Source organism: Orbicella franksi, chromosome 2 (genome assembly GCF_964199315.1).
Source record: "Orbicella franksi chromosome 2, jaOrbFran1.1, whole genome shotgun sequence".
In the NCBI taxonomy this organism is placed as follows: domain Eukaryota; kingdom Metazoa; phylum Cnidaria; class Anthozoa; order Scleractinia; family Merulinidae; genus Orbicella; species Orbicella franksi.
The window spans coordinates 13,292,592-13,318,361 of record NC_138146.1 but is presented as its reverse complement, the minus strand read 5'-3'; the positions used below and the strand labels follow the sequence as shown (position 1 = coordinate 13,318,361).

Genomic DNA, 25,770 nt, shown 5'->3' with positions numbered 1-25,770 from the left:
CAATGGTCGTCGTTTTGTTCGCAAAGACATAATTACGGGACAGTTTGTGGAAGACAAGGGAAGGAGTTTGATACAACCCTCCCTTGTCAATGAGTTCAATGAGTTCAATGAGAAGTTGATTATACTTGTTCTGATCTATGTACATAAACTTTTCTTGACAGATATTTCATCGTAACAACTCAGATTACAGCAGCGAGATTGTGGTTAACAATCTTTCATTTCCAGTAAGAGCGAAAATGTTTCGAATTTATCCCAAGCGAGCTATCCGTGATACTTGTTTACGACTTGAACTCTACGGCTGTCAAGGTGAGTAAAAAAAAACCGAGCGAGCAAACAAGCAAACAAAGAAACAAACAGATAAACAAAAATAAACAAAAAAGAAACATAAGCCAACCAACACTGAAATCAAAAAGAAACACAAACTATTTTTTTAGTTTACGCTTTAATTGTTTAGCTTTTAAAAGGTATTTTGGAAAGCCACTACCCCGCAGCACGTTAATCCTTTTGTAAAATATCTTTTCTTTGAACTGGCTGCTTGGTGCTTTTAACTCTTACGCTATTTCTGGTAGCCATCAACCTATCATTTTTGTAGCGTTGACGCTTATCGTTGGTTATTGATATCAATGTGCAAATGAGATTTGTTTTGTTATAGCTTGTTTCGATCCATTTGGCATCAAAGATGGTATCATTCCTGACAAAGCTATGACGTCATCATCATTTTTTGGGCCTGGGTTCGAGCCCTTTCGCGGCCGGCTGAATGACATTTCAGGGAATGGTTCGTGGTGTGCAGATGCACGTGATGTAGAGTCATTCTTGCAGATTGATCTTGGGAATCGATTCCAAATCAGCATGATAGCCATCCAAGGAAATGAGCTTCACGAATTTGTGACTACTTGGGAGAAACAAGTCAATTGCAGGTATGTCTTTACCCCAAACGTAATTGAATTTACTAAAAACTGGATGATTGGATAATACAATTCAAGTGTTTTCATTGGCTTAACCATCATGGTATATGAGCCATTATACCATGCTCTCTAAATATGGTAAGCACGCGCGTAATTTTTTGGGGGCGTTTTTTTAAAAAAAAAAAAAAATTATTTCACTTGCCCTGGATATGAGATGATTATTGCCAACTCACATCCAACGCGCCCTTGTGGGCTAATTGTTTAAAGTTATCTCTCTGTAAGATAATTTAACTAGGATGAACGTACGCTAGGGGCTCGTCCACTTGCAAAGTTATTATGTGAAGATACTAAAAATGTGGAAATTAGGGACCTTTAGATTGGACCACTATACGAATAGAACTTTCGAATTTCAAACCAGTGACGTGATAATGTGGAGCCTACGAACTAGAATTGAAAAGTCGTTCTTGTACTCGATCTCGTACTCGTAATCCTATTATCTGAGAGGACTAACTTTTCAGCCCTCGAAAAATGTAATGGTTGCGAAAAGGAGTAATCTATTTCTAAAATAGCTGGAACAGCCTTGGTGAGAAAAGCGTTATCAGATAGCCTATTCTTGTTGTAAAGGTGCATATATGATTTTGGAGCGAAAAGGTGGCGTCCGATTTTAAATAGTTCCCCACCTAGCTAGTTTTTATTTTCATGTCCTTTTGGAGATCACTCTTTATTAAGGGGATTCTTGGTTTAAATTCGTCATAACGTCCATTTCAAAGCTATGGTAGAGCAGCACACAGTGTATAGCCAGTCTTGCTTTACAGGGATATAGAAGATGCAAAATATATGACGTGACTATGTTAATTGCTCATACACAGTTCTCTGGCAAACGAAACTGTTTCACTAAATTCGTCCCAAGCTGGAAACATAACACTGGGTAACAACACAAGGGGGCAAACTTCATCTGTTGAGGTGCAAAATGTCACCCTGGCTAGCAACTCTTCAGAGAAAATCTTATTGGCGAACAATACAATGGGGCAAAATTCATCTGTTGAGGTACAAAATATCACCTTGGCTAACAACGCTTCTGGACAAAATTCTTCAGTTGAAGTCCAAAGCGTCACTATTGCTAACAACACTGGGACCATTGCTGTAAAAGCAACCGTGAAGGAATGTTTTGAAACTAAGACTCGTCTCGCGAAGGCCTATGTGAAAGAGTTCACTTTAGAGTACAGCGACAATGGCGATCTTTGGAGGCAGTATTATGAAGGAGGATATCTGAAGGTATTTGTGTATTGACGATGTTTAGAAACATTGCGTGAAGTATCTTCAAAAAAAGTAAGAAAAAAAAAGAAGAAAAAATTCTTACTCTTCGGGGATAATCCCACATGTATGCTTTACATATATATACAGTCACGGAATACTCAATAATGTACGGCTTTTGACATTTTCATTATTTAAATTCTAAGCTATAAGTGCTACTGTCGCTTCTTACATATTGTAAATGAATCTATATGCTTTTTACTCTTATCGTAGTTCATAAAGGGAATCGTTATGAAATCTGGCAAAGTTCTTTGTTTTGTGGTTTTGTTGGCTATTTTGGAGTTACCCTGCTCAAAACCCGGCAAAATACAAAAGGCGGTTATGTGTGCTCATACAACTAACCAATGGAAGCATTGCGATTATGTAATTCAGGCATAGTCTATGAGCATAAAGCAAACGATGTGCAGGGTCAAAGACCTGTCAACATAAATCTTAGACTCTTTGTTTGCTTCTTTGATGTTTACCGGGCATTTTAACCATTCCCTCTATTAACTATGCTCCTGTCGGGCACAAGAAATCTGATTTCAGATTATCTTTGTAACAAGTGCTAAGGGAAACAATGCAATACGTTTGAATGTTCTTTCTGTGTGCAGGAATTTAAAGGCAACACTAAACCCAATACAACTGAATTTCGGAAAATATCCAACCAGCTGATTGCCCGGTATATTCGGATTCGACCTAAAAAGTGGAAAAGGGCAAACTGCCTGCGAGTGGAAATCTACGGATGCAAAGGTACAATACGCTTCTACCTTTCCTTGGGGGATTATCGATCACGAGATTTATCGACTCCACTCACCCAAACACCTAACTACCTTTTTGCAGATTGCTGTCTCATTGGAGACACTCGAAATTCCTCTTGCATCTTTTTCTGGTATTTCTTCTTCATTCAGTCAACCCAAATCGCAATCAATGTCTGACCTCTCACAAAATAATTAAAGCCAAATCAAGCATTTATGTTATAAGAATGTATAGGTGCGGATCAATCAGAGAAGATCATCTTGATATGACATGAAAACAATGCAATCCTGACATGAAGCAAACTGATATTGGAATACAGTCTCGACTTATCCTATTAAAAAACTTAGTTATCGTTTGTAAAGAAGCAAAAACTGAGAATCAGACATATTTTTACAAGCACTCGTTTGATTCCTTTTAAACCTTCTCATTACATCCTGCCTGGTACGATTATAAGTAGCATGAAGGGAGCCGAAATAACTCGGGAACACCTCACGTATCCATATTCCACATGAATTTTGAAAAGGGCATCCTCGCTCACACTCAGAACAATGAAAACTACTACCCAAATTTTCCGAGGGATTTACTTCTGGTAAAGAGACGAAAGTTTATTATTGTAAGGATAAGGGGAATGTTTAATTACCTTCGTTCAGGGAAATGTTTCGATTCAGGTAGATCTATTCCTGTTTTGCGTTCGTCAACGTCGTCGTAAAACTAGGCGTCATGCGCTAAAGGAGAATGAAAAAGCTGAGTGTATCTGCTTGTGTAAAATTATAGCCATTAATGATTTTGCCAGGTATTTCTGCCAGAACACACTTCGTCCAGTTGAAAGTCGAACTCATGACGTTATGACTAGTGCTTGCATGTTAATCTACAAGTTACCAGAGGCTCGTGGTAGTCTGGCCATTGCCGGGTTCCGGAATAGGCTTTACTAATATTCTCACTTTCTTTTTCGTCCGTAGAATGTTCCAACGACCTTGGCGCTGGCACAGGCGAAATTCCTAACAAAGCCATGACAGCTTCTTCGCACTTGGGTCCAGGCTACCAACCTTGGCTTGCTCGTTTGTATAATCCGCATGGAGCCTGGTGCTCAGCAGCAAATGATGCGTTCCAGTACCTACAGGTTCAGTTTCCACAGATTCGCAAGATTCGTCAGCTGCGCACGCAGGGATCTGTTACTCAAAAAGGATGGGTATCGAGCTTTTTTATAGAACACAGCCAAAATGGCGAGAAATGGAAGAATTACACAACGCTTGGAAAGCTAGAGGTTATGAAGACTTGAAATTATCATTCAATAGATCCTGTTCTGGATAGAACTGTTTAGTCCACACGACCATCCTGCATGATAGCACGAGTAGTAGTAACAACTAAACACTTCAAATGTTACTTAACAATTAGAGTGCGAGTTCCACCCTTCTGTATAAAATTTAGAGAGCGACTGGCTGACTGAATTCGAAGTTTGGCTGATAGTTGGCAAGGGTCAAAGCCCCGAGAGCCAACATCGAAAGCGAGCCGCTTGTTAAGCACAACCGACTGTGCGATCTATTAAACAAAAAAAGTATATTTATTTTAGGAACCATACGAAAACGCGAAGTTGAAACCATTTTCAAAGACTGACCAGGTCCAAGTGTCGTCTATTGATCATTAGCCAATCAGATTGTGTGTTTACGTGTTTGTCGGTCACTGGGTTGTACCAGTGGCTGACATTTTGCGGGACTTGAAGCCCAGATCAACAAGTCAGTAGGACCCCGAAACAGCAGTATTGAGACAGAAATTGGAACAGAATATCTAGTTATTGATATGTATTTAGTGAACTTGATATCTACGAACAAACTCATTATATACGTACTCTCTTGAATCACTTATGAAGAAGACAAAGAGATATCGGTTATAGGGGAAACCAAAAAAAATGCACTTAAGCAGAAGAGGGTAAAAATTAATCTCCGATCTTATCTTTTTTTTTCTCACAGATATTCGATGGCAACTTTAACGAGCATGAAGTCGCAACGAGGGCCTTTTTATTTCCTTTTGTTGCAAAGTTTGTCCGCATCCGGCCTGTAGGGTGGGAGAAGGCTATTTGCTTACGAATAGAGCTGTATGGTTGTCCAGGTAACTTTTTAGGAACTCTTACGGTAACTGACTGTAGGGTGTTATGATCAAGGCAAATGCAAATGACCCAATCGAGTGTATTTATTATAAACTGAGTTTATTTACTATGAACAAAACATTTTAGCGGTCATGCTGTTGCAACAGTGACCTAATATGCCACGAAAATGATAACAACGTATTCACTAATGATTGTGCGGTTTTTTGATTACATGATTATAGCATCAACCGATAAAGAGTAGTTATAATGACCCATCAAGAAAGTGCTAGAAACCTTTCTTGAGCCACCTTAAAAGCTTATGTTTTAGGAAACATTAGGCAGTAAAGGTAAATGAAATACATGGCTGAAGGTAATGACGAGGTAAAGAAGGACGAAATCTAGGAAGACAAGATGCATATTGTATGCGTGGGAGATGTAAACTCTGTGTGTATCCAACAATTACGCGTTTGCAGTCACAGCTGAAGGTTGTTTTAACCCTCTTCTTGAGTCTTAAATCGAGTGCTTTTCAAAAACCTGTCCTCGAACCACTCGATAAAACTAAGCCGCTAACAGACAAAATAAACAGTATGGCAGGGCTTACGGGGACACTATTTTTAGGACGCCAAACCTATTTTAATTTTGCGTCCGTAAAAAGGTTCGGAAACAAGCGGGTAAAACGTGTGCTACAATAAAACTGCGCTACATTTTCAGTCTACATGGCAATACGTTGCAGTGCATCACTGCTGAGGCGTAAAGCAATACTGTTACGTCACAAGAGGGGACATGGTGCAGTTAGGTATCCAAAGTTATGTTTGTGTGTTTGTTTTTGCCGTCATAGCATGTCAAGATCCTTTAGGAATGGAAGCTCACGAACTATGGGACGACGAAATAACTGCCAGCGATTGGAAAAGTGAATACAACGCGTACAAAGCTCGTCTTAATAACGGCGCTGGATGGTTGGTTTACACCGATTTTTCAATGGCTCATTTTATCCAAGTGACGCTAGGATCTGGTGACTTCACGCTAACTGGAGTCGCTACACAGGGAATATACGGCTACCTGGTCAAAATGTTTACTCTTTCATACAGTATGGACGGTATAGACTGGGTCGAGTATCGAGAGGATGGACAGGTCAAAGTACGTAGGTGTTTAGCTTTTAATGAAACTGTTCGCGGGCATGTGAAACATTCTATATCATTTTATCTTCTTTGATGTTTAACCAAAGGGCGTTTAGGAGGACGCAGCGTGGCCGAGTGGTTAGGGCGCCGGACTTGAAATCCGGAGGTCGTGGGTTCAAGTCCCGCTCTGACCATTTAGCTGGAGTTTTTTCTTGGTAGACCAGCGTTGAACTACTCGGTTATGCTTGTAAATAGCCAACTGGTCTGCCTCTGCTAGTTGGGATTTTTAAGCGTGTTATGTTTCGTTGAAACATTAATTTTGTTTCTTTCAGTTTAAGTGGCATGCCTGTGAACTAGCTTGGTGTGGCTAAGCGCATTGATCACTATAAACATCAACATTTGAACATTTTGAATTTGAACGTGGTCTGGTTATGAACAATGGAATTAAATTTCGCGCCAAACGAAAGTTAAATCCCTCCCTAATCAGACTCACAAATTAACGATTTCTAGATTTTTAACCACTTAATGGTTTTCATGAATGGTTAATCACAGAGGTTTCTTCTTAGGCTCAAAAGTTTAACTCAAAATGTGATTCCGCGTATATGACTTTTCTGAGTTACGTTGTTATTCAACAGATATTTGAAGGAAACAATCCGTCAACAGAGACAGTACAGCATGAATTAGAAAAAGAGATCATCCCTGCCTACGTCAGGTTAAATGTAAAAAACTCCACGTATGGATATGCGGGCTTGAGGTTGGAGTTTTATGGGTGCAAACGTGAGTAGCACTTGGGCACTACCAATTCTTTTGTAGGCATTTAAATTAGCCTCACTTACCTCGTTTGAGAGTAAAAATTATTTTGAATTATCAACTTAAACACGAGGTTACTACTTACGAAATAATTTATAAATGGCAGCCATTTATTATCTATTCTGGCAGATGGAAAAGTGATCCATCTGTTGTTGTTATAATCCTCCTAGAATATACTTTTCAACCGTTTCCAGCAGAGGTTGGGATAAAAATGTTACCTTGAGTCATTTTAGAAGATGACTTGCTTGAAACCTTTTAGAAAACAAATTGTTTTCACAGAGGTCGAGCGCTGGCCATTGCATGTATAAAGAGATGGATACTGATTCCTGAGAGAACGAAGGATATAATTGCCAGCTGCAACTATACATGATAAAAAAGATAATTGCTTTGAACTGGGAAAGACTTTCAATGAATAAGTTGCTGCTAGTGGTACTAAGAAATGCTGGGAAGGGAGGGAGAGGTGGGTGGCCATCGTGAAGGGTGTCTCACAATATTTCACTTGCTTTCCCAAAATATAAGCCTTTTAATGCGTGTGGGATAGAACCAAATTGAGATTTGAAGAACCAATCTTAGATGTTTGGTTGGCAGGTTTCGATGTCAGCGTTGAAAACGACGCTCTCAGACGCCCGACGTCTCAGTCTGGAAATCTAACGGATAATTCAGGCCTGGCTGTCGATGGCAACAGAGCATCTGACTACTCGCTCGGCTCATGTTCTTTCACAGGGGACACTGAGGTACCCTGGTGGTTAGTCGACTTGCGATCAGCAAAAACCGTGACTGGCGTATTTGTAGCGAATCGTGGGGACGAAAACTATCGAAATGTCACAGAACTGTCAATTAGAATCGGCTTCACCAGTGTCAACGGAGGAATTGGAAACCCAACTTGTGGAGGGCTGTCGCATGTTTTCCATCAAGGGGCGGCTAGAATGGTTCCTTGTGTACCGGAAGTAGAGGGGAGATTTGTAACCATATTTGTGCTGGAAGTCAATTCATCGCTAAGCTTATGCGAGGTGGAAGTTGAAGTCAGCGATATAGGTAGGATGGCACATCTCAGCAAGAGAGGATGAAGAGTGTATGTATGTGTGTATGCATGGCAAGGGAGTTAATCCCCAATATAGGGCAAATTTCCATAGCAATCTCTGTCAAGTTATTTTTACATCACTACCGGTTTTGAAATCCCAGGAGGATCTATAACTAGCCAATCCTGTGACCTGACTTAAGCACACGTGGGACAGCCCAAGCGCCTTTTTATTTTGACGCATTTCATCCTCCGAGAATACATCCAGGCAATGCGCTTGGTAACATTAGGGACCTTAAGATACGAGGACGGGAAGGCCAGGACGGCAACGGCAGTGGACGCGGGAAACTTTCGCGGGTCCCGTCGTGTCGCCAAAAACAAAATGCTTAAGATGTGCATTTTCGCAAAGGACGGCGACGTCAATAATTGGAACCTCGTACAAGCTATTCACAGAAGCAATGACATCCATTAGACTATAAAAGAGATGATAGAAATCTTATCCTATTAGGCTTAAACGATAGTGAACAGCGATGCTGAATTTCTTTTTCTTCATAAGCGAAGCAAACATCTGTCAATATTTTAATAGAGAAACCATAATTTCCGTATGAAAAAATTAAACGAACAATCTGATCGACCTGCTTCAGATGGCTTTTTACCACTAAAGCGTTTGGGAATTCTGTCGCCGAAGAATCCTGGCTTTTGTTGAACGTTTCAATTTCCATCTGTAATTGTAACAAGCATTATAAAAATCAAACAAACGTTGCATCAAATTCTGGGTAGTATAAAAACAACAACTAAACATCAGTTTGGAAATGTGTATTTTATTTGCTCGATAGATGCTCCATGGCATTCATTCTTACAACAATTTATCAACTGTACTTACACTGTTGTATTCTCAATGCATAGAGTTTGTATTGAGCTTGCACACTCGTGATAGCGTCTGCACAGTGGCTGCAGAAACACAAACGAACAGACGAGGAATATTTTTACTCACATTTTCGTATCTCAGCGTAGTATTCTACACTACAATCACGAAAACTGTGAACGCTATAAACATTTCTATCAATATAACTGAAAATAAAGTCGATTGGAACAGTTATCGGGGCAAAACAAGTGCAAAATACTCACGTCTTCGATACGACGGCTAGTCGGGCGAAATGGCGTCCTCGACGAGATGAGGACGGCAGAGAGATTAGGCGAGAGTTCTCGTGCGCATGCCCGGTTGAGTCAATTTACTTCCGGTAGCCGTCCTAGTTCGTCCCGTGCTGGTATCTTAAGGTGCCTATTGTGCGCTGAAGAACAGGTATCTCCGAGTAACCTTGTGCCTCTGTTTCAAAACAAGTCCTCGTGCCAAACCTTTCATATGAAAATGAGTTTGATTTGCACGAAAATGAACCTGTAGGCGGAACACATTTTCGCATTATTGGTTTCGCGCGAAGACGCGTTTTTACACGGAGGCAAAAGGCAACTCGGAATAGACCTACTGGGTACCATGTCTAAAAATAACTTGAGAAGGATTATTTTGAGAATTACGTGTATATGAGAGATCAACTAACATACCCTTCATCTTCTCTTGATCTCAGTAACGTCATAAATGTTGTGTGACAGTGACTTGTGTAAACGTGAAAGACAACGTATTTAACAACTAATTGAGACGTTTTGCGTGTAATTGTCTCAGATATTTTTTAAGTGTATTACAACTCCGATCAAAAGATTTGCTAGGCAACTAATAAAACACTGGCCAAACAAAAGTTATGTGTAATGCTAAATGTGGAAATTCTGTCTAAATATGATCCAATGCGCAAGACAAAAAAACATTACGTAGACATAAAACATCATGAGGTAGAAATTAAGAAGCGTGAGTCGATCGAAGGAAGTTTAACAGTTACTTTTGCCAATGTCTACATTAAATTAAAGTGATTAGCAGTATAGCTAGTCCCTCAGAGGGCATCGGCGTATGTACTTTAACTTCTAAAGGCTTTTTTCTCTTTCTCACCTCATGCCTTTTGACGGAAGGAATGGAGTGCCGAGAATTAGGTGTTACGGGCAAATTGCCCTTTAAATTAGCCTGCCATAACCAACCGTTTTTATTTAACCGGTCAGGTTTGCAGGCTACGTAAATAAACAAAATCCAATGTCCGAACTGACGAATTACTAATTGGTAGACATTCAGCCGTATAAGTTACCGGCGCGCAATCAATATATTAGTACCGGGTTAGCATAAGGAACATGGCGATACCGTAATCACAGAAAAACATTTAAGTCTATGAGATGTGTCCTCGAAGCGATGAAGGTTTTTCTTCACCAGCAATCTGAGGAAACCAGGCTAATATTTGTTCAGTTATTAGTAGGTCAGGAGTTCTGCAGATTCGTCAACTTTGCAAATCTTGGTTTCCTCAAATGGTTGATTGTAAGAAAAAAAGTCTTCACTGTATTTCCTTTGCAATTTAGTGAGTTATGAAGGTCTTGGAATGTACACTGAGCATATCCCGGATGAGTGCATCACAGCCTCGTCTTGGTTCAGCTCCAAACATCTGCCTTATTACGGGAGACTGGATACGAACATCGGGCATGGGGCTTGGTGCGCTGCAGCGAATGACGTAAATCCGTACTTGGAAATTGATCTTGAAATGGAGCACTCGATCAGCGGTATCATCACACAGGGTAAATACCGCTTATCTTCGGACCAGCTTGGAGACGCTTGGGTAACAGTGTTCTCTCTGTCTTACGCTATAACCAGAGAACAGTGGGCTCATGTCACAGATGTCAAAACTAAACAACCTATTGTGAGTATAAGTAACCTATTGTGGGTGCAAATATTATTTTTGCAACAACTGCATCTTTGGTTGTAACTATATCAAGAACTCACAAGCATAGTCGAGCATTCCAGGGTGCAAGCATCTATATCGGGGTTAGGATTCAAAGTATGGCCGGGTCATGTGAACTAACATTATAGTATCTGAGTGCCTCTCTCCTCACAAGTGTATAAATGAGAAGTAAAGAATTGTTGGGGCGACCTAATTAGCTTTGGGGTTGCCTGGAATGGACTAGTAATATTCCTACTTTCGAAGAATGCTAGTTGGTTTATGTCACAGGAAAGGTCTGGCGATCAGTTTGGCCCGATTGCTCCGTACTTGCCGGCGCTCAAGTTGGAGCGGTGCGACTCGCAAGGCTCCTTCCTTTTCCTCGCGTGTCTCCAGTCGCGCGCGTCTCCTCGCTCTTGCGTATTACTCCAGCGAGCACCTGCCACGCATGTTAAAGTGTCTTTTTCTTAGTCAACTCAACATCCAAGCCAACATTCGGAACTTTTTAATTCAGTCTCTCACTTTTAGCTTTTGAAAATTAAGGCTCCACGTTTTGTGATTTAGGGGCCCCTTTTTTGCATTTCGCATTATGACTTGTCTAATTTAGAGCGCTGCGAATCCTCTTCACCCCTAGAATCTAACTGAATGCAAAATAATTTTACTTTGCTGTGTGTAGCTTTTCATCTCCTAGGCTAACGCTGAGAAGGAACATTTTGAGCTGCAAAGTTGATTATCACATTTCAAGATCTTCCAATTGCATGTCTTTACTGTTAACATAACATTGTTTGATATATCATTTTAGGAATTTCTCGGAAACGATGCTACAACCTTGAAAAAGAAAATCACGCTGTCTGGTTTCACTGCCCGTCTCGTGCGCTTTTACCCTAAGGAGTGGAAAAACTTGCCTTGTCTCCGAGCCGAGATAATTGGATCTAAAGGTATGAACTTTCACTTAAACCCTAGAAATTTGTTTGTGAAATACTCACACCAATAAAATCAAAAGCTAGAAAGATAGTTAAAATGAGAAATGATTAGAATCTTAAAAGATTCGCGAGTATGCGTTCCTGAAAAAATAGATGCCTGACTGACTAAGCGCGCCCGTGTGTTGTAGACGATCTTTTTTGAACGTGAGCTATTCGTCACAGTTGTAGCACAGAACACCATTTCTCTATAGTTTAGATAAACCTTGGAGTATTTGACAGGTGAGGTAAAGGGAAAGACTTAAATTAAACCTGACAGTAACTCAAATTACTGACGAACTTGTAGCCTTTTATTACAATTAGAATTACGATATATTTGCACAAAAACCAAGACTGTGATACAGTACGTGCCATTTCCTAAACATTTCCAGAAAACAGTATATTTACATAAGAACTAAGACAAAAAACGACCACACATTCTTTAAGAATTACAAATAGATAAGATCTTCCCTTTGTTTGGCTAGGATTGTCTTTGTGTTAGCTCTTCCTTAGGCTTTTTCATTCTTCGAATTCCTTACACTGCTTAACTTTTGTGACAGCGAAGGTTCCATTAAAAGGAAGATTCTATGTTTTGCTTTTTTGGCAAAGTATGCTTTCCAATGTACATAAGAATTTTTTCAGTATACATATTTCACCTTTCCTAGTTCGTATATTGAAAACCCCCATTTGCGTTCAAGAAAACTGTGAAACGTAATGATGATCACAGTGGGTAACTGGGATACACGTATGTCCGTTCATGGTTGCTACTTTTTTTTTTTTCTTTTTTTACATATTCAGTTTGTGCCAGTGCTAATTTGCAAAAAGTCAGCAACTCTGCTATGATGCACTCGACTAGTTACAGCTACACTCAAGGTTATAGAGCTAGGCTGAATTCCTATGGCTGGAATCCTACCCACATTGATCCACTTGCCGTTCTGAAGGTTGATTTTGGGCCTGCCAAAACGAAAATTACTGCCATAGCCGTGCAGTCAGGATTGGGGTACTTTGTGTCTGCCTATGAAATTTCTTATAGCGTGGATGGCTGTTCATGGAGACACTGGATCGAGCACGCCCGTGAAAAGGTAATAAAGAAGACAATTTTCTTGTCCCCGGGTGAGGGGAGGGGGAGGGGTGAGCGGGGGGGAGGGGGGTTTCGTTTCGTTTCGTTTCTCATGCTTAAGCCCCACCGGCCGCCGACTAACAAAGCCCGCAAATACCACTAGCAGCGAGTGGGAAAAGTGGAGCACCTTTCAATTGGCCAATTGCGATGTATTAAAAATCAAACACAGCGCCAAGGTTAAGTGGACTAAAACTGAAATTATTTTCTCATGCCTTAACCGACCTTGATGTGATTTCTTTTCTTTTGTAGTGAATTTTTTAACTTCTGATAAAATTAAAGGCAAGGCTTTGTTTCTTTCCTTGCAAAGTCTGGAGACTTTTCTAGCCCTTTGTTGGATAGTTCTTCTCGTTGCCTTGTTAGGTTTTCTCTGGATTCACCAGCTTCAACAGCATCACCAGATTTAAGCTGCAATATCCCGTGGATGTCCGGTACTTGATATTTCGGCCACGGGCCTTTTACAGGGCAAGGTACACTCGAGTTGAAGTCTACGGATGCGAAGGTTTGTTAATGGCCCGAGTAACATATCTATTCAAGCATAATTATGTGTTGTGAAGTACTAATGTGTAATTCATTTCTGATCGAACATTTTGGAACAGTTCACATTTTTGCTGTCCAGTAGTCCTTGTCTTTACTTCACCCTGCCTATCCCCAATGCAATGGTGACATTTTTCTATCCAAACTAGAAACAATGTGTCATTATTATTGGCGAAGGGAATCCACAACTGGAATAATGCATTAACAATGCATAACACTTTTTGTAGTTTATTGACCCAAAGATTTTTGCCTGATTGTCGGCATGACATTATTTTTGTATTCCCGAGCTTTTGATAGTTAACGCTTAGAAGCCTTGACGAACGCTGCGCATACGGGAAAAAAATCAACGTAGATTACTAAATACTTATTACGCTCTGAAATAAATAGGATTATCTTGTAGGCCATTGAAACTTTGGTTTGCTCCCGCTAAAAAGGAAACGAACCTGGTTTCCTATTTTACGAAGAGCGGTCGAAACGTCGTTCGTTCTTACCTGCTGTTTTTACCGTGAATACTTCATCAACTAAAATTTCGAAAATTTATTTTAGCCACGCTGGTATCAAAAATTTCATTGTTCTAATTTTTGTCTAAGATGTCAGCTTTAAATTATCTTTTCCTCTACTGTCAGTTATCACAGATTTGTTTCCGGTGGGGATAGAGCGCTCGGACGAAATTTCTAGTTCATCTATGACCGCGTCCAGCTGGAAACCTGGTTACTACCCTCACGCTGCAAGACTTCACGCGAATGTTTCTTGGTGCGCGGCTACAAACAAACAAGACGAATACTTACAGGTGGATCTGGGAAAAGAGTTTACCTTGGCAAAAATAGCCCTCCAGGGTGACTCTGACGAGGGCTCAGGTGTGACTAGCTTCGCCATTGCTTTCACTAGAAATGGAGGGCAATGGACAGACTACAAGATAAACGGAGCTAGAAAGGTAAGGGTGTATTTATGTACTTCTTTGTACGGTACTGTCCAAATGTAAGTTGACTGTCTCGAGTCGAGACTCGGTTTTCGATCCTTGATGCCTTCGAGAATCCAGGATCGATTTTCTTCTTTTGCGAGGCTCGAGTTTTGAGGAAAGGATTTTGTGGTTAGAAACTGCTAGCGTTGGTATGTTGCTCTTTGTCACTCCCAGCAATGACGTTGCTTAGTGGACAAGTTTGGTATTTTCTTGTTGCATGGGTGGGTCATTATTTTACGACAGTAGGGGTTGCTAATACTTTAGGTCTCATACCCACAGATAGAGTTTCTCCACCCAGTTTTGAAGAAATTTGGGAAATATACTTACATCACTTGCTTACTCCTCTTAAGGGGTTTCATGGCTCTACTGGTAACACAGTGGTTTACAGAGCTTTTGAGTGGAAATTCCTTGCGAAGAAGATCAGAATCTATGTACTTGGCTGGTATATCTGGCCATGTATGAGGATAGAACTATATCACACAGGTAAGGTAGTGTTGCAGCACCCCAGGTCAGATAAGACTGTGCGGCAGGCTGCGTCAAGATCAAAAGATGATCTAGTGAACAATTGAACTGTGAGCGTTAGTTCTCTGTGAACTAACAGAACATATTCGTACTCTCGGTATTGGACTGGAACTAGCTTGCAATGGAGGCTCATGCGGAGGAATATCATTAAAAAGAGATCAATGTCATTTGCATTTGAAAACACTCCCCGCATTAGCCTCGGTTTCAAGCTAGTTCCAGTCAAATACCGGGAATACGAATATGGTGTATTGATGGAAACTAGAAAGGAGAGCTGACAAATGCCAAACATCTGACATTTCTTGGCCGATGAAAAAACGTTTTCTCTTTTAAGGACCTTGCGCTCACGATCGTGGTGTGTCGGTGACTAGCCAATTACCAGAGAACCATTTAAAGTGCTTTTTTACCCATTTGCACGTTGCAAGGAAGAGAATTCTGAACCAGATATATTGCCTCAAAAACTGCGCCATTTTGAATATCAGTCTCAATCATTAAGGATTTTTGTAGAATTCCCTTGATCGTATCTTTCATATCATCTATTGAACAATAAAGATATTTCCCCTCTATTATTCTCATTTTTCTTGAAGGTTGTGTAAACAGTCTTGACTTCAGTCTAAAAGAAGCTAAGAGGGGAGGTTACACAGCATCTAGTTTTATGGGACCTGGTTTTGATCCCTGGCGTGCTAGCATCATCAGTTCAAGCAAACAGCACGGTTGGTGCGCAGATGATAGCAAAACTCAGTATTTACAAATTGATTTGGGAACTCTTCATCATGTCACTGGAGTTGCAACTTGGGGAATTACCGCGGGTATTGTGGAAGAGGATGCCTGGGTAGAGAAATACAGAATTCAGTACAGTGTTCTTGGAGACGCCTGGACTGATCACACGGAACAGGACGTCAACAAGGTATCACGAATATGTTTTTTCCAGTTTTATCGCTTGCATTACCCAGTTGAAACGTGTCATAAGACGTATTGCTGCATTTGTTTAAATTAGTGGCAAACTGAATATGACAAGAATTTATATCACCTAACAGAATGTTTGTCAGTACATCTCTTTTCAAGATAATAACAACTATTTTCAAGGATTCCCATAGAATAATACTAACTACTTAATAACCGAGAGTGAGGTCGTTACGGGAAAATCTCAAACTGAGGCCTTGCCGTATTGACCTCGCTATCGCTCGGTCAATACGGTAGGCCGAGGTTTGAGATTTTCCCGTAACGACGGAACGGTCGAGGTTATTAAGTTGTTTATTATATGGCTCATGAATTAAGGAAAAGAAAAAAATTATTCGAGCGGAAGTCGTCAATTTACGTCCGGCGATGCGCGCGTTTACCGATTCATTCATCGTCTCAAACCCAGTGCAAAACTACACAGTGAACCACTGTATTACGTATTCTGTTAAAAACACACGTTTCTTTACGGGAAAAGTGATTGTCACAGCCTCAAAAAGGTATTTTAGTATCGTGGTGCCACAAGTTGATGGGGGAGTTTTTCCGACTTTTGTGGCGAAACGTCAACGCATATAGAAAAGACAGAAAGTGCTTCAAAATAGTTCAAACCAACTAATGCTTCAGAATGAATTGCTCAGAATAACTCTATCTTCGCATTCGCTTTCGACAACATATCTCCGCCTTCTTCATTCTGGGATTTATGGATGAACTTTTCAAGCCTTATGAACGTCTAAAACTTCCTGCAGTTATCAGAAACACCACTACCGACAGAAACCGCCCGATTGTTTACATCTGATGATCCTCAAGGGAAGCTGATTTACACTTGCTTGTGTTAAAGCGAGGGAATCTATTCGATGAGAATTGTGACGGAGTTCAATATTTCCGTAATTTTTGTGACTAAGATGATAACTTATACGTTTCTTCGTGGTGTTCTGCTCAGGATGCATGACAGATCTGCCGATGGTGTCTTTCACTCAGCGATTTTAGCATTACTTAAGACTCTGCAAACTTTGATTGTTTTTCACTAGTGCCCGCCAAGCTTACCGGCTGGTAAGTCAAAAACGACTTCTATATTAGTTTTATTAAGGAAAAATCTCTAAACGTTTAGCTACTTACTTTCTCTTACTGTTTTCAATCGGTTTTCATCGTTTCAATGCGCTTGAATTTTCAGAGCCGGGCTCTTCCTAATTTGCATAATCCGTAATCGGCCCGTGGGCATTACGGCTGCATAATGACCGCTCAGATCTCGCTCTTAGCCAATCAGAGCGCGCGTTATATCGGCCACAAGCCAAAGCCATATAATAACATTAATTAAAGACCGTGAACAAGATTCTGAATTTAAAACCCCGTGTTATGGATCAGCTTCTGTAAAATGGAAGACGTCTAAGCATGAATAGTAATTATGTAAAGAGTATATAAACGCAAGCTGCAATCATCATCTGAAGAAGAGAGAGAAAAATGTCAGAGTAATCGTTCAATCATTCGTTGGTTCTTTTTCTGTAATTGCAACAGTTGCAGACCCAGCTCACACCAATGACAAAATATTAATTTCTATTCACCAACACTGTGTTGGATGATCTCTTACAATATACGGATCCATCGAGGAATAATTTCTTGTAAAAATAGCTGTGCTGTAATTATTGAGATGTCAAAAAGTGAAAGTTAAGTGTCTGTTAATTTGCAGTGTCCATTTTGGGCAGCAGATATTAGCACAGTAGCTTGTATTGATTAGTCCATTTCTTTTTAACAGACGTATGATGGAAATACGGACGCAGTGTTTTCTAAGACTCAAGTCACGAGTTTTCACGCGCGCTATGTTCGAGTCATCCCTACCCAGTGGCATTATGGGATGTGCATGAAAGTGGAACTCAAAGGCTGTAAAGGTGATACTCATGTGATGACGGAATTTCCGTCTCTAGTCTTCGAGTTGTTTGAAACTTTCTGATGATTGCAAGTGAACCGTTCAATAAGGTCTAAGAGCGTCCACACACCAGACGAAGTCATTTAGTTGTCACTATTTGTTATTGACAACTAATTGTGTCTGTTACCGCCCCATTCACTTCTTTGTTATTTTTTCCGTTTGTACGTGCATTCTTTCCGTGATCATCGCATTCTTTTCGTTTATCTCGCTTTCACGTTATCAATATTCTGTTAGGTTTTTCGCATAATTTTGTTTTGTTTCAGTCCCCTTCTGTATGCGTTTTTCTAGTTTATTTGTGCATTTTCATCGCGACGCTACTGTCATCTTGTTTCATTTACCGCCCTGCCGCTTTCCTCTTTCGTGTTCCTTACCGTCATAGTCATACAACGTTTGTAAGTATCGTCAACCTTTGGCTCGTTATTTCTGTTTCTTTTATTGTATTCGTTTATAACTTGTAATTTATTTTGTTTGTAGCAACCGCTCCATTTTCATACCTTTCTTTGCACTCTATCGTTTAAATTAAACATTTCGTCATATCGATTAAGGCACCGTAGCGTGTTCAACGTTTGGTGACACTAGTGTCCGATCCCAGCATTCCACTCATTAGAGTGTTAGTTGTCGAACTCCAAGTCACGTCAGCGAGACCTTAAGAACAAACAATTTTGAGTTGTCGATAACATTTAGTTTTTGATGATAGATAATTGTCGACAGTTTAATGTCTGGTCTGTAGAGGCCCTAATACAATGACAACATAAACTGGGCTCGGTAATCATTTCTCAGATTTGAGAATTTTGTTGAAGTAATAACTGAAAGTGTCACTATTGCTTTATCCGAGAACATTTCACAAAAGACATCTCAGCACGGTTTTCACTTGAGTGTTAAAAGTGATAAGGATTTGTTTGGTTTGCAACGCTTTTTGATTGGTTCAAAAATCTCTAGCCACTTTCTTCTCTTCTCAGAAGTAAAACCAAAACTAATCGCGTCTCGCTCATACACTTTTTCCCGCGCTTTGTGTCAACTGTATGTATTTGGTTTGAGGATTGTTTGTGTTCTTTGTGACTGGCCGATAACCACGAACACTTCTCACGATCATATAATCAAATTATCCTCTACTGCTTGAATGAACACGTTTTGCTTTTATGGCACTCTTTTGATTGTTAACAATTAGGTGACCTTTACATGTCATTGTTATCTTTCGCTTATTTTGGAATATTAGGTTGTTGCTATTTTCAAGGTAAATTACCTTTTTCTTACATGGCAAATGTATTTTCGCTCAGTATGCTCTGCTCCCCTGGGGATGGAGAATAAGGACAGTGAGGAGATCACGGACAGTCAAATCAAAAAAGCGCCTACGTCATCGAGTTCACATGCCAATCCCCGGCTGCGTCACGGTTCTGCGTACATAAACTTATACCATTGGACGCCATTCATTCAAGTTGATCTTGGTCCAGCGAGTAAACGGCTGACGGCCGTGGCTGTCCAAGGACGTGTGTATGGCCACAATACGTGGAGGTTTTACATGAAGTACAGTGAAGATGGATCGGAATGGTACAACTACACAGAAAATGGAGTGACGAGAGTAAGTGAAATTGCACAGTACTTCTAAGCTTTAACTTAATTTTAACTTGTACTGGTTGGGAGCGTTGTATAGGAATCCAACGCTTAACAATGAGGCTAACACTCTGCTGTATACACCGAATGCAAATATGGCGGACGACGCGGTCGGCACCCGGGACGAACTGCATGAGAGCGAGCCAGTCAGCTAGCTTTGATGTTTTGTTTTGACAATGCTTCCCCAAGAAAAGTCTTGCTTCGTCGTCGATCTGGCCTGTTTTATTTCGCTGTGTCTATGAGTTGCTATTTCTGAATGCCACGAGAAGGGATAGAAATCTTCCACCGTTCGCCTCCAAGGAAAAATAGTGGATCAATGTAATTCGTTGAGACGAAGGAAAGGAGTTCACGATCGCCGCGGGAACTAAAAGTTGTTCGCTACATTTCAGACTTACATGAATTAAGCGCGCATTAATGAAGTGAATACACGAACTCTGCAACGTGTATTTAAGTCAAGTCTTTAGAACAGTTTATGGCTTAGTCAAAACAAAGTCACTTAAGTGCTTCGGTGGCCGTCGTTTTACGCTCAGATCGTCTTAGCACTGGCTTGGGTGGAGACTCTGCTGCAGTTGAAGCAACTTCCGGCCTACACAGAGGCGCATTTTCTTGACTTGAGGAGGTGGATTTACTTCTCCGGGAACGGTGGTCGCCAACTCACTGGACTGCGGAAAAAGAGGAACAGACACCTCAGCAGGGGCCTGGCGTGATGGTGGCGGTGACGGCTCACTTGTCTTTCGTAGGTGAACGCGGTTGCGACGAATCACATGATGGGGCGTCTCGACCTCATACGATCTCTCATCCAGTCGACTTCGCACAATCCGTTTGTGCCATTCTCGCTATGCCCTGCTGAAATGGTTTTAGTCTTACTACGTACATCTCCTCTTCTCAAGGGGTCCAGATCGACAGCACCTCTGTTGTAATACTGAGCTTGTCGCTGTTTGCGCTGTTCGAGCTTGGCTCGGCACAGCTCGTTATCTGAAACTGCCTGTGGCGCGAGCAAATTTGCCGTCATTGGTAAGAGACTCTTAGTCCTTCTGTTGAAGAGACGCTGTGTTGGACTAACTCGAGTAAGGCCAGAAATGCATCTGATCCACTCGCTCTGCACTTTCTGAGAATTTTCTTGGCTTCCTTCACTGCGCTCTCTTCTTTACCGTTACCCTGACTGTGATGTGGCTGCTCGTGAGATGTTCAAAGTCCCATCCCTTCGCGAACCTCAGGAAGTCACGTGATGTAAACTGTGAACCGTTGTCAGTCACCAGTTGCTCAAGTGTGCCGTGACGCGTAAAATGAGCCTTCAACGTTCTGATGACACACACTAACGAACGAGATCTCAGATGGTCAAACTCAAAGAAATCACTGAAATAATCTGAGGTCACGTCACGTGGTCCGTATCATTTGCATTCGGTGTATTGAAGTCTTAGACTCGAATTAATACAAATATATACATGTAATAAATATCAGAAGCTCAAGACTTTTTAAAGCCGGAATTAGAGGGTCGAGTAGAAGCTCTCGTTAGGTCTCACATGAACGGCTTGATACACTTTAAGAGGACAATAGCATAAACAACGGTAACAATGCCCTTGCGCCAAGACAATAACAGCTGCTGACAAGCAAAATAATTACAAACTTACGAGAGCTGCTACGGGAGGGGAGGTTTTTATGTGGATTTGTAACGCGATTTCATTTAGGGTTGTTTTCTTTCTTTTTTGTTCTGTGTCCTCTTAGTAAGTAATTTTTATCCATGCGGAGAATCTCTATGACCGATTCAACGCCAATTTAAAACAGTCCATTTTAGTGCCCTGTCCCATGGCGTTATTTCTATTTATGATGACGTTGCTTCATTTTAGTCAGCTAAAGTTCATCTTATGTCATCGATCCTCTTTAATGATCTTAGATATTTGAAGGAGGAGAGTATATGGATTTGATAGCCAAGCATTATTTTAATCAGAACATAACCGCGCGTTTCACCCGCGTTGTGCCGCTGACCTGGAGTTATGACGCTAACATCAGAATTGAGCTCTATGGTTGCCCAGGTACGTTATCGTGTAGTGAACGTGTTTAGAACGTGAGAGAGGAGTCGAGAAAAATGAGAGTGCAACGTGCGATCCTAGAGGGGGGATTGGGAAGGAGGTTCAACTCTTTACGACCATTACTCCTACATTGCGCCTCCCTGGCTGTGCAGGCTGATTAATTTTTTTGAGTCCTCGATGTGATTACTACAATAAAAAGAAAAAAGGAAGAATATTATGTTACTGACCCTAATATAGCAAGAGCCGTTAACGCTCATCGCACAGACAAAGCCGTTAAATTGTTTTTTTTTTTTTTTCAAGCATCACCACGCCGAACTTTTCATGAGCCGAACTTAATTCGAATTTGGACCGACCCAAATTATCAAAAGTACACCTGTTGATTCAGACGTCGAACTTAATTCGCCGAACTTTATTTAGTTTAAACCAAAACACATCGAAATGTCAGCGATTTTCAGGCAAAGTAAAAACTGCTTGTAAAATACGTTATAATAATTTAGACATTAGGTTCGGCTCATGAAAAGTTCGACATCTGAATCAAAGCCGTTCCAAAGCCGAAATTCCCGGCTGAGCTAGGCGGGAAGAACGGCTGGGCCGTTCCAAAATTCAAATAGCCGTTCTTAACTGATTCAGACGCCGAACTTTTCATGTACTTAATTCAATGTATTTGGTTCGGCTCATGAAAAGTTCGGCATCTGAACTGGGCCTAACACAGTTAATTCTTAAAAATATCGCGGATCCGTTACCAGGATTGATCATGACAATATAGGATGTAACGTTCTCTGGTAAAAAGTATTTAAAAGCATAAGCTTTCGATCGCCGGTCTACTGTCTTCGACAGATAACAATTTTTATCACAATTTTTATCCGTCTAAGATAGTAGACCGGCTGTAGAAAACTTTTGTTTCAGTTAAATAAATACGCTATATCCTATATTACAACAATTAATTCTACGTCCTGCTCTTTCCTTTAGTATGCGAATATGCTCTCGGAATTGAAAGAGGTTTCTTCAATGTATCCGCATCCACGTATTTTGGACCTGGGTACGAACCTTGGCGCGGACGGTTGAACCATCATGCGGGGATCTGGCGACCACTTCTGAACAAAAACTTCGAATTTCTTCAATTCACCTTTGATCATGTGATGGCTATAACAGGCCTCGCTATTCAAGGAGATAGCGCTTCGTGTGGAAGGGTCACGAGATTTTATTTGCATTACTCTCTGGACGGCAAACGCTTTGAAACGTACGTCGATCCTGTGTACAATGAAGTAAGTACAAAATTACAGATGTACCGCTTATCCATGATTACGTCACACGCGCAGCCCCGTTTACACGTTAGTTTCGAAAATCTCCAGCACCTTCGTGTTATTTTTTACGTGATGTTCTTTCCATGTCAGTTTGCTGTTTTGGGAATTTGTTCAGGACAAAATTTTCAATTTGCATTTTCAATGCGAAGCTTAGTAGTGAAATTTGCTAGTCTGATGTCAGTATGCATAATGGCTATAGTCCATCGTTAGCACGTTCTGTATACTGGGGTGTCCGACACACAGAACTTGGCGAACAAAATGCACAGAGCGATCTCCTCCATGTGAAGTGTATAAGCATTTTAAGCTTCTGCTCTTTTTTAGTTGGAAAAAAATCAAAGCTGCAGCAGCATTGAAACTCATGGGTTTGTAATCCGATGCATAGCTCTTCTAAATGGACTATGAAATCTTTACGGTGTAAATGGTTTGCATGGCGATATAGAGCGACTGTCCGGGCTGCATGTCATGGGTTCGAGTCCCTTTTTAACCTTGTTTCTGTTTTTACTGCTAAAAACGATTAAATTACCAACACACTGAGAAACCATTTATTTCATGCCCATTCGTTGTTAAAACTTCCCAATTGCAAAAACGCTTTGTTCACTTTGGTAAAAAAAACAACAACAACAACAACAACAATAAAAACAACAACACAACAATAACAACATTTGTTTGTAACGCACGGGAAAAGAAAATGAAAAAAACAACCACTGGTCACGGGGAACTGGGGCTCGGCACACCAGACCTGTTCCTTCAGTTGTGATAAAATGGTTCATTTAGTTATGGTTATAAGATTTTTCTGCTCATTTATATAAGAAAATTAAGATGAACACACCACAGTTTATGATCGTCAATTGGTGAATTAAGAATGATGTTGTCTTGAGGAGTTTGCAGTATGTAGGATCAAGTCGTTACAGTTCTCTCGCAAGTGAGATATTCCAAATCACTGTAATTTCAGCGAAGAATTTTCACAGCTTAAACAGTGAGAGGCACAAATAGTAAGAGTGCCTTCAATCTGAAATCTGATCTGACAACTTGAGTTCTCAAATATAAACGAATGACGTGCATAACACTGAAATCAATCTGATCACTTGAGTACCTAAATATTACTCAGCAATATTGACCTACAGCAGCCTACGTCACAGACAGTCTACACGTATCAAGGATTTTGAGACACGTTCGGCTGCAGCGATGGCCATATTTGACAAGCCAAGCACGAATATAATTGTATATTTCAGACATGGTTTCAAGGCGTCTTCACTAAAAGTTCAGTATTTGGAATAGAAGTTTAGCTGAACAGTGCTTTTTGGAAAGATGTAGACAACAATTTAAAGTTAAGAGGTTTCAATAAGAAATTTCTAGTTGAAAAGAAAAGAGAAGGACCATTTCAAAAAAGAGGAAAGTTCTATTTGGCTGGATTTGTTCGTCAAAATTAAATTTTCTGTTGGACTTTGCCAGTATGTGATACTGCCGTCGAAGGTGTAAGCGAACGGAAAATTACATCTTTGTTAAAAAAAGAAAGCATATTTTCTCAGGCTTTCTCTTTTTTTTTCTACTGATTCAGAAAAAAATAAACCTTGCATTGAATCTCAGCGGTTTTTAATAGCCTCTTCAAAAAAAGCCATATATATTTTCGTACCAAATTACACCTTTGGAATCCAAAGGAGAGTTTTTTTTACCATGAGATGAAAAGGAATTTTCTGTTTTGTATTCAGAGCTCTGCTAAGCATGCCTAATGAGACAATTTTTTTGAAGTTCTCACCCTAGCTTAACCATCTAATTACGATATTTACTCAACGCGGTTATTTTACTTCCTAATCAAGTTCCTCTTTTTTCTTCAATCACTGTCCTGGGAAGAGTGCTAATCAGTACAAAGCTTATGAACCAAGACCTTCAATCCAACAGCAAAGTTTGATTATGGTTTTCGAGTTGTCTATGTCGCTGAATACGGAATCAAATACAAACAAGTCCAACTTTTCTACCGTTAAGCCAAACCTGGGGCGATTGGCGCCGACACTGAAATTACAAGAGCTATCAAAACGTTTGTTTTGTCCGCTTTGATCGCTGCCTCCATCTTTGGCAATTCGCTCGTCGTTGTCTGACGCAATCGTTCGCCGTCATAGGGCGCAAGCGCCCGCGATCTATGCCGCTAGGTTGACCATGAGAAAAGAGTTGCATGGTTTTCTATTTCTAAGCATGCTTGTGGCTCCCTTCCTATAGTTATTGTGCTCCGCTTGGGTGGCCAAACGGACTCGCAAGCTTCCTCGCAAGTGCACGCAAGTCGCCAAAAAAAAACGAAAAAAAAACAACATTTCAAGGATAAAGATCTTGTATTTCATTGGCTAAAATGGGTTGCTTTAAAGCCCTGGCCAAACGGAGTCGCAAGTAGACGCAAGTTCTCAACTTGCGTCTACTTGCGACTCCGTTTGGCCACCCAACCCAAGTCAACGCAAGTTGAGTGACGTCCATTAACCTATTATTAGCCAATGAAATACAGGATATGTCTGCCTCGAAATGTGAGGAAATGCCTCGAAATGCGACGAAACTTGCGAGTCCGTTAGGCCACCCAACGGCAGTCTCTACGCAAGTTCAACTTGTGGCTTCTTGCGACTACTTGCGACTCCGTTTGGCCAGGGCTTTAGGAAAGCAGGTACTTTTACCAGAAAAATACGAGATACATACTTTGTGTTTTATTTCGTTTTACAGCAACTTCGTGGAAATGAAGGAAATGACAAAACGAAATATGTGAAGTTGGGCCATGTTATTAGGGCCCGCCATGTTCGTGTCCGACCAAGCAGCTACTTTAAACAGATGTGTATGAGGATTGAGTTGTATGGCTGCTCTTCAAGCGGTGAGTGGGTGACCAGAAGATCATAGACATGGCGAGCTTGTGATCTTATTGTTAACTACTAAGAGAAAAGGAACATACTACTCAAAAAATATCTAAAATACTAAACACTTAAAAATATTAAATACCACTTAGAAAAGGTTAAAACCTTGACAAAATTAGTTATAGGCATAAGTGAACCCGCGAGATTCCAATTTAAGGATTAATTATTTATGTTCAGCG

The 25,770-nt window shown here is 40.6% G+C and overlaps 1 protein-coding gene and 1 non-coding gene across 2 annotated transcripts in view; both read left to right on the top strand.

Moving 5' to 3' along the window:
• The window catches only part of LOC145478028 (uncharacterized), a 58,204-nt gene that overhangs the window by 2,704 nt on the left and 29,730 nt on the right, over positions 1–25,770 (top strand). Inside the window, exons 4-24 of the mRNA XM_081455916.1 lie at positions 162–306; positions 653–917; positions 1,775–2,180; positions 2,813–2,951; positions 3,917–4,221; positions 4,925–5,063; positions 5,879–6,177; positions 6,794–6,935; positions 7,557–8,003; positions 10,438–10,772; positions 11,593–11,728; positions 12,548–12,831; positions 13,230–13,368; positions 14,030–14,337; positions 14,715–14,847; positions 15,471–15,790; positions 17,591–17,723; positions 19,039–19,340; positions 21,267–21,405; positions 22,372–22,667; positions 25,407–25,551. Coding sequence (XP_081312042.1) covers positions 162–306; positions 653–917; positions 1,775–2,180; positions 2,813–2,951; positions 3,917–4,221; positions 4,925–5,063; positions 5,879–6,177; positions 6,794–6,935; positions 7,557–8,003; positions 10,438–10,772; positions 11,593–11,728; positions 12,548–12,831; positions 13,230–13,368; positions 14,030–14,337; positions 14,715–14,847; positions 15,471–15,790; positions 17,591–17,723; positions 19,039–19,340; positions 21,267–21,405; positions 22,372–22,667; positions 25,407–25,551 — 4,957 coding nt within the window. The remainder of the gene's footprint in view (positions 1–161; positions 307–652; positions 918–1,774; positions 2,181–2,812; positions 2,952–3,916; positions 4,222–4,924; positions 5,064–5,878; positions 6,178–6,793; positions 6,936–7,556; positions 8,004–10,437; positions 10,773–11,592; positions 11,729–12,547; positions 12,832–13,229; positions 13,369–14,029; positions 14,338–14,714; positions 14,848–15,470; positions 15,791–17,590; positions 17,724–19,038; positions 19,341–21,266; positions 21,406–22,371; positions 22,668–25,406; positions 25,552–25,770) is intronic.
• Trnas-uga (transfer RNA serine (anticodon UGA)) lies at positions 6,281–6,352 on the top strand. Its single transcript has one exon. It is a non-coding gene; the product is annotated as a tRNA-Ser (tRNA).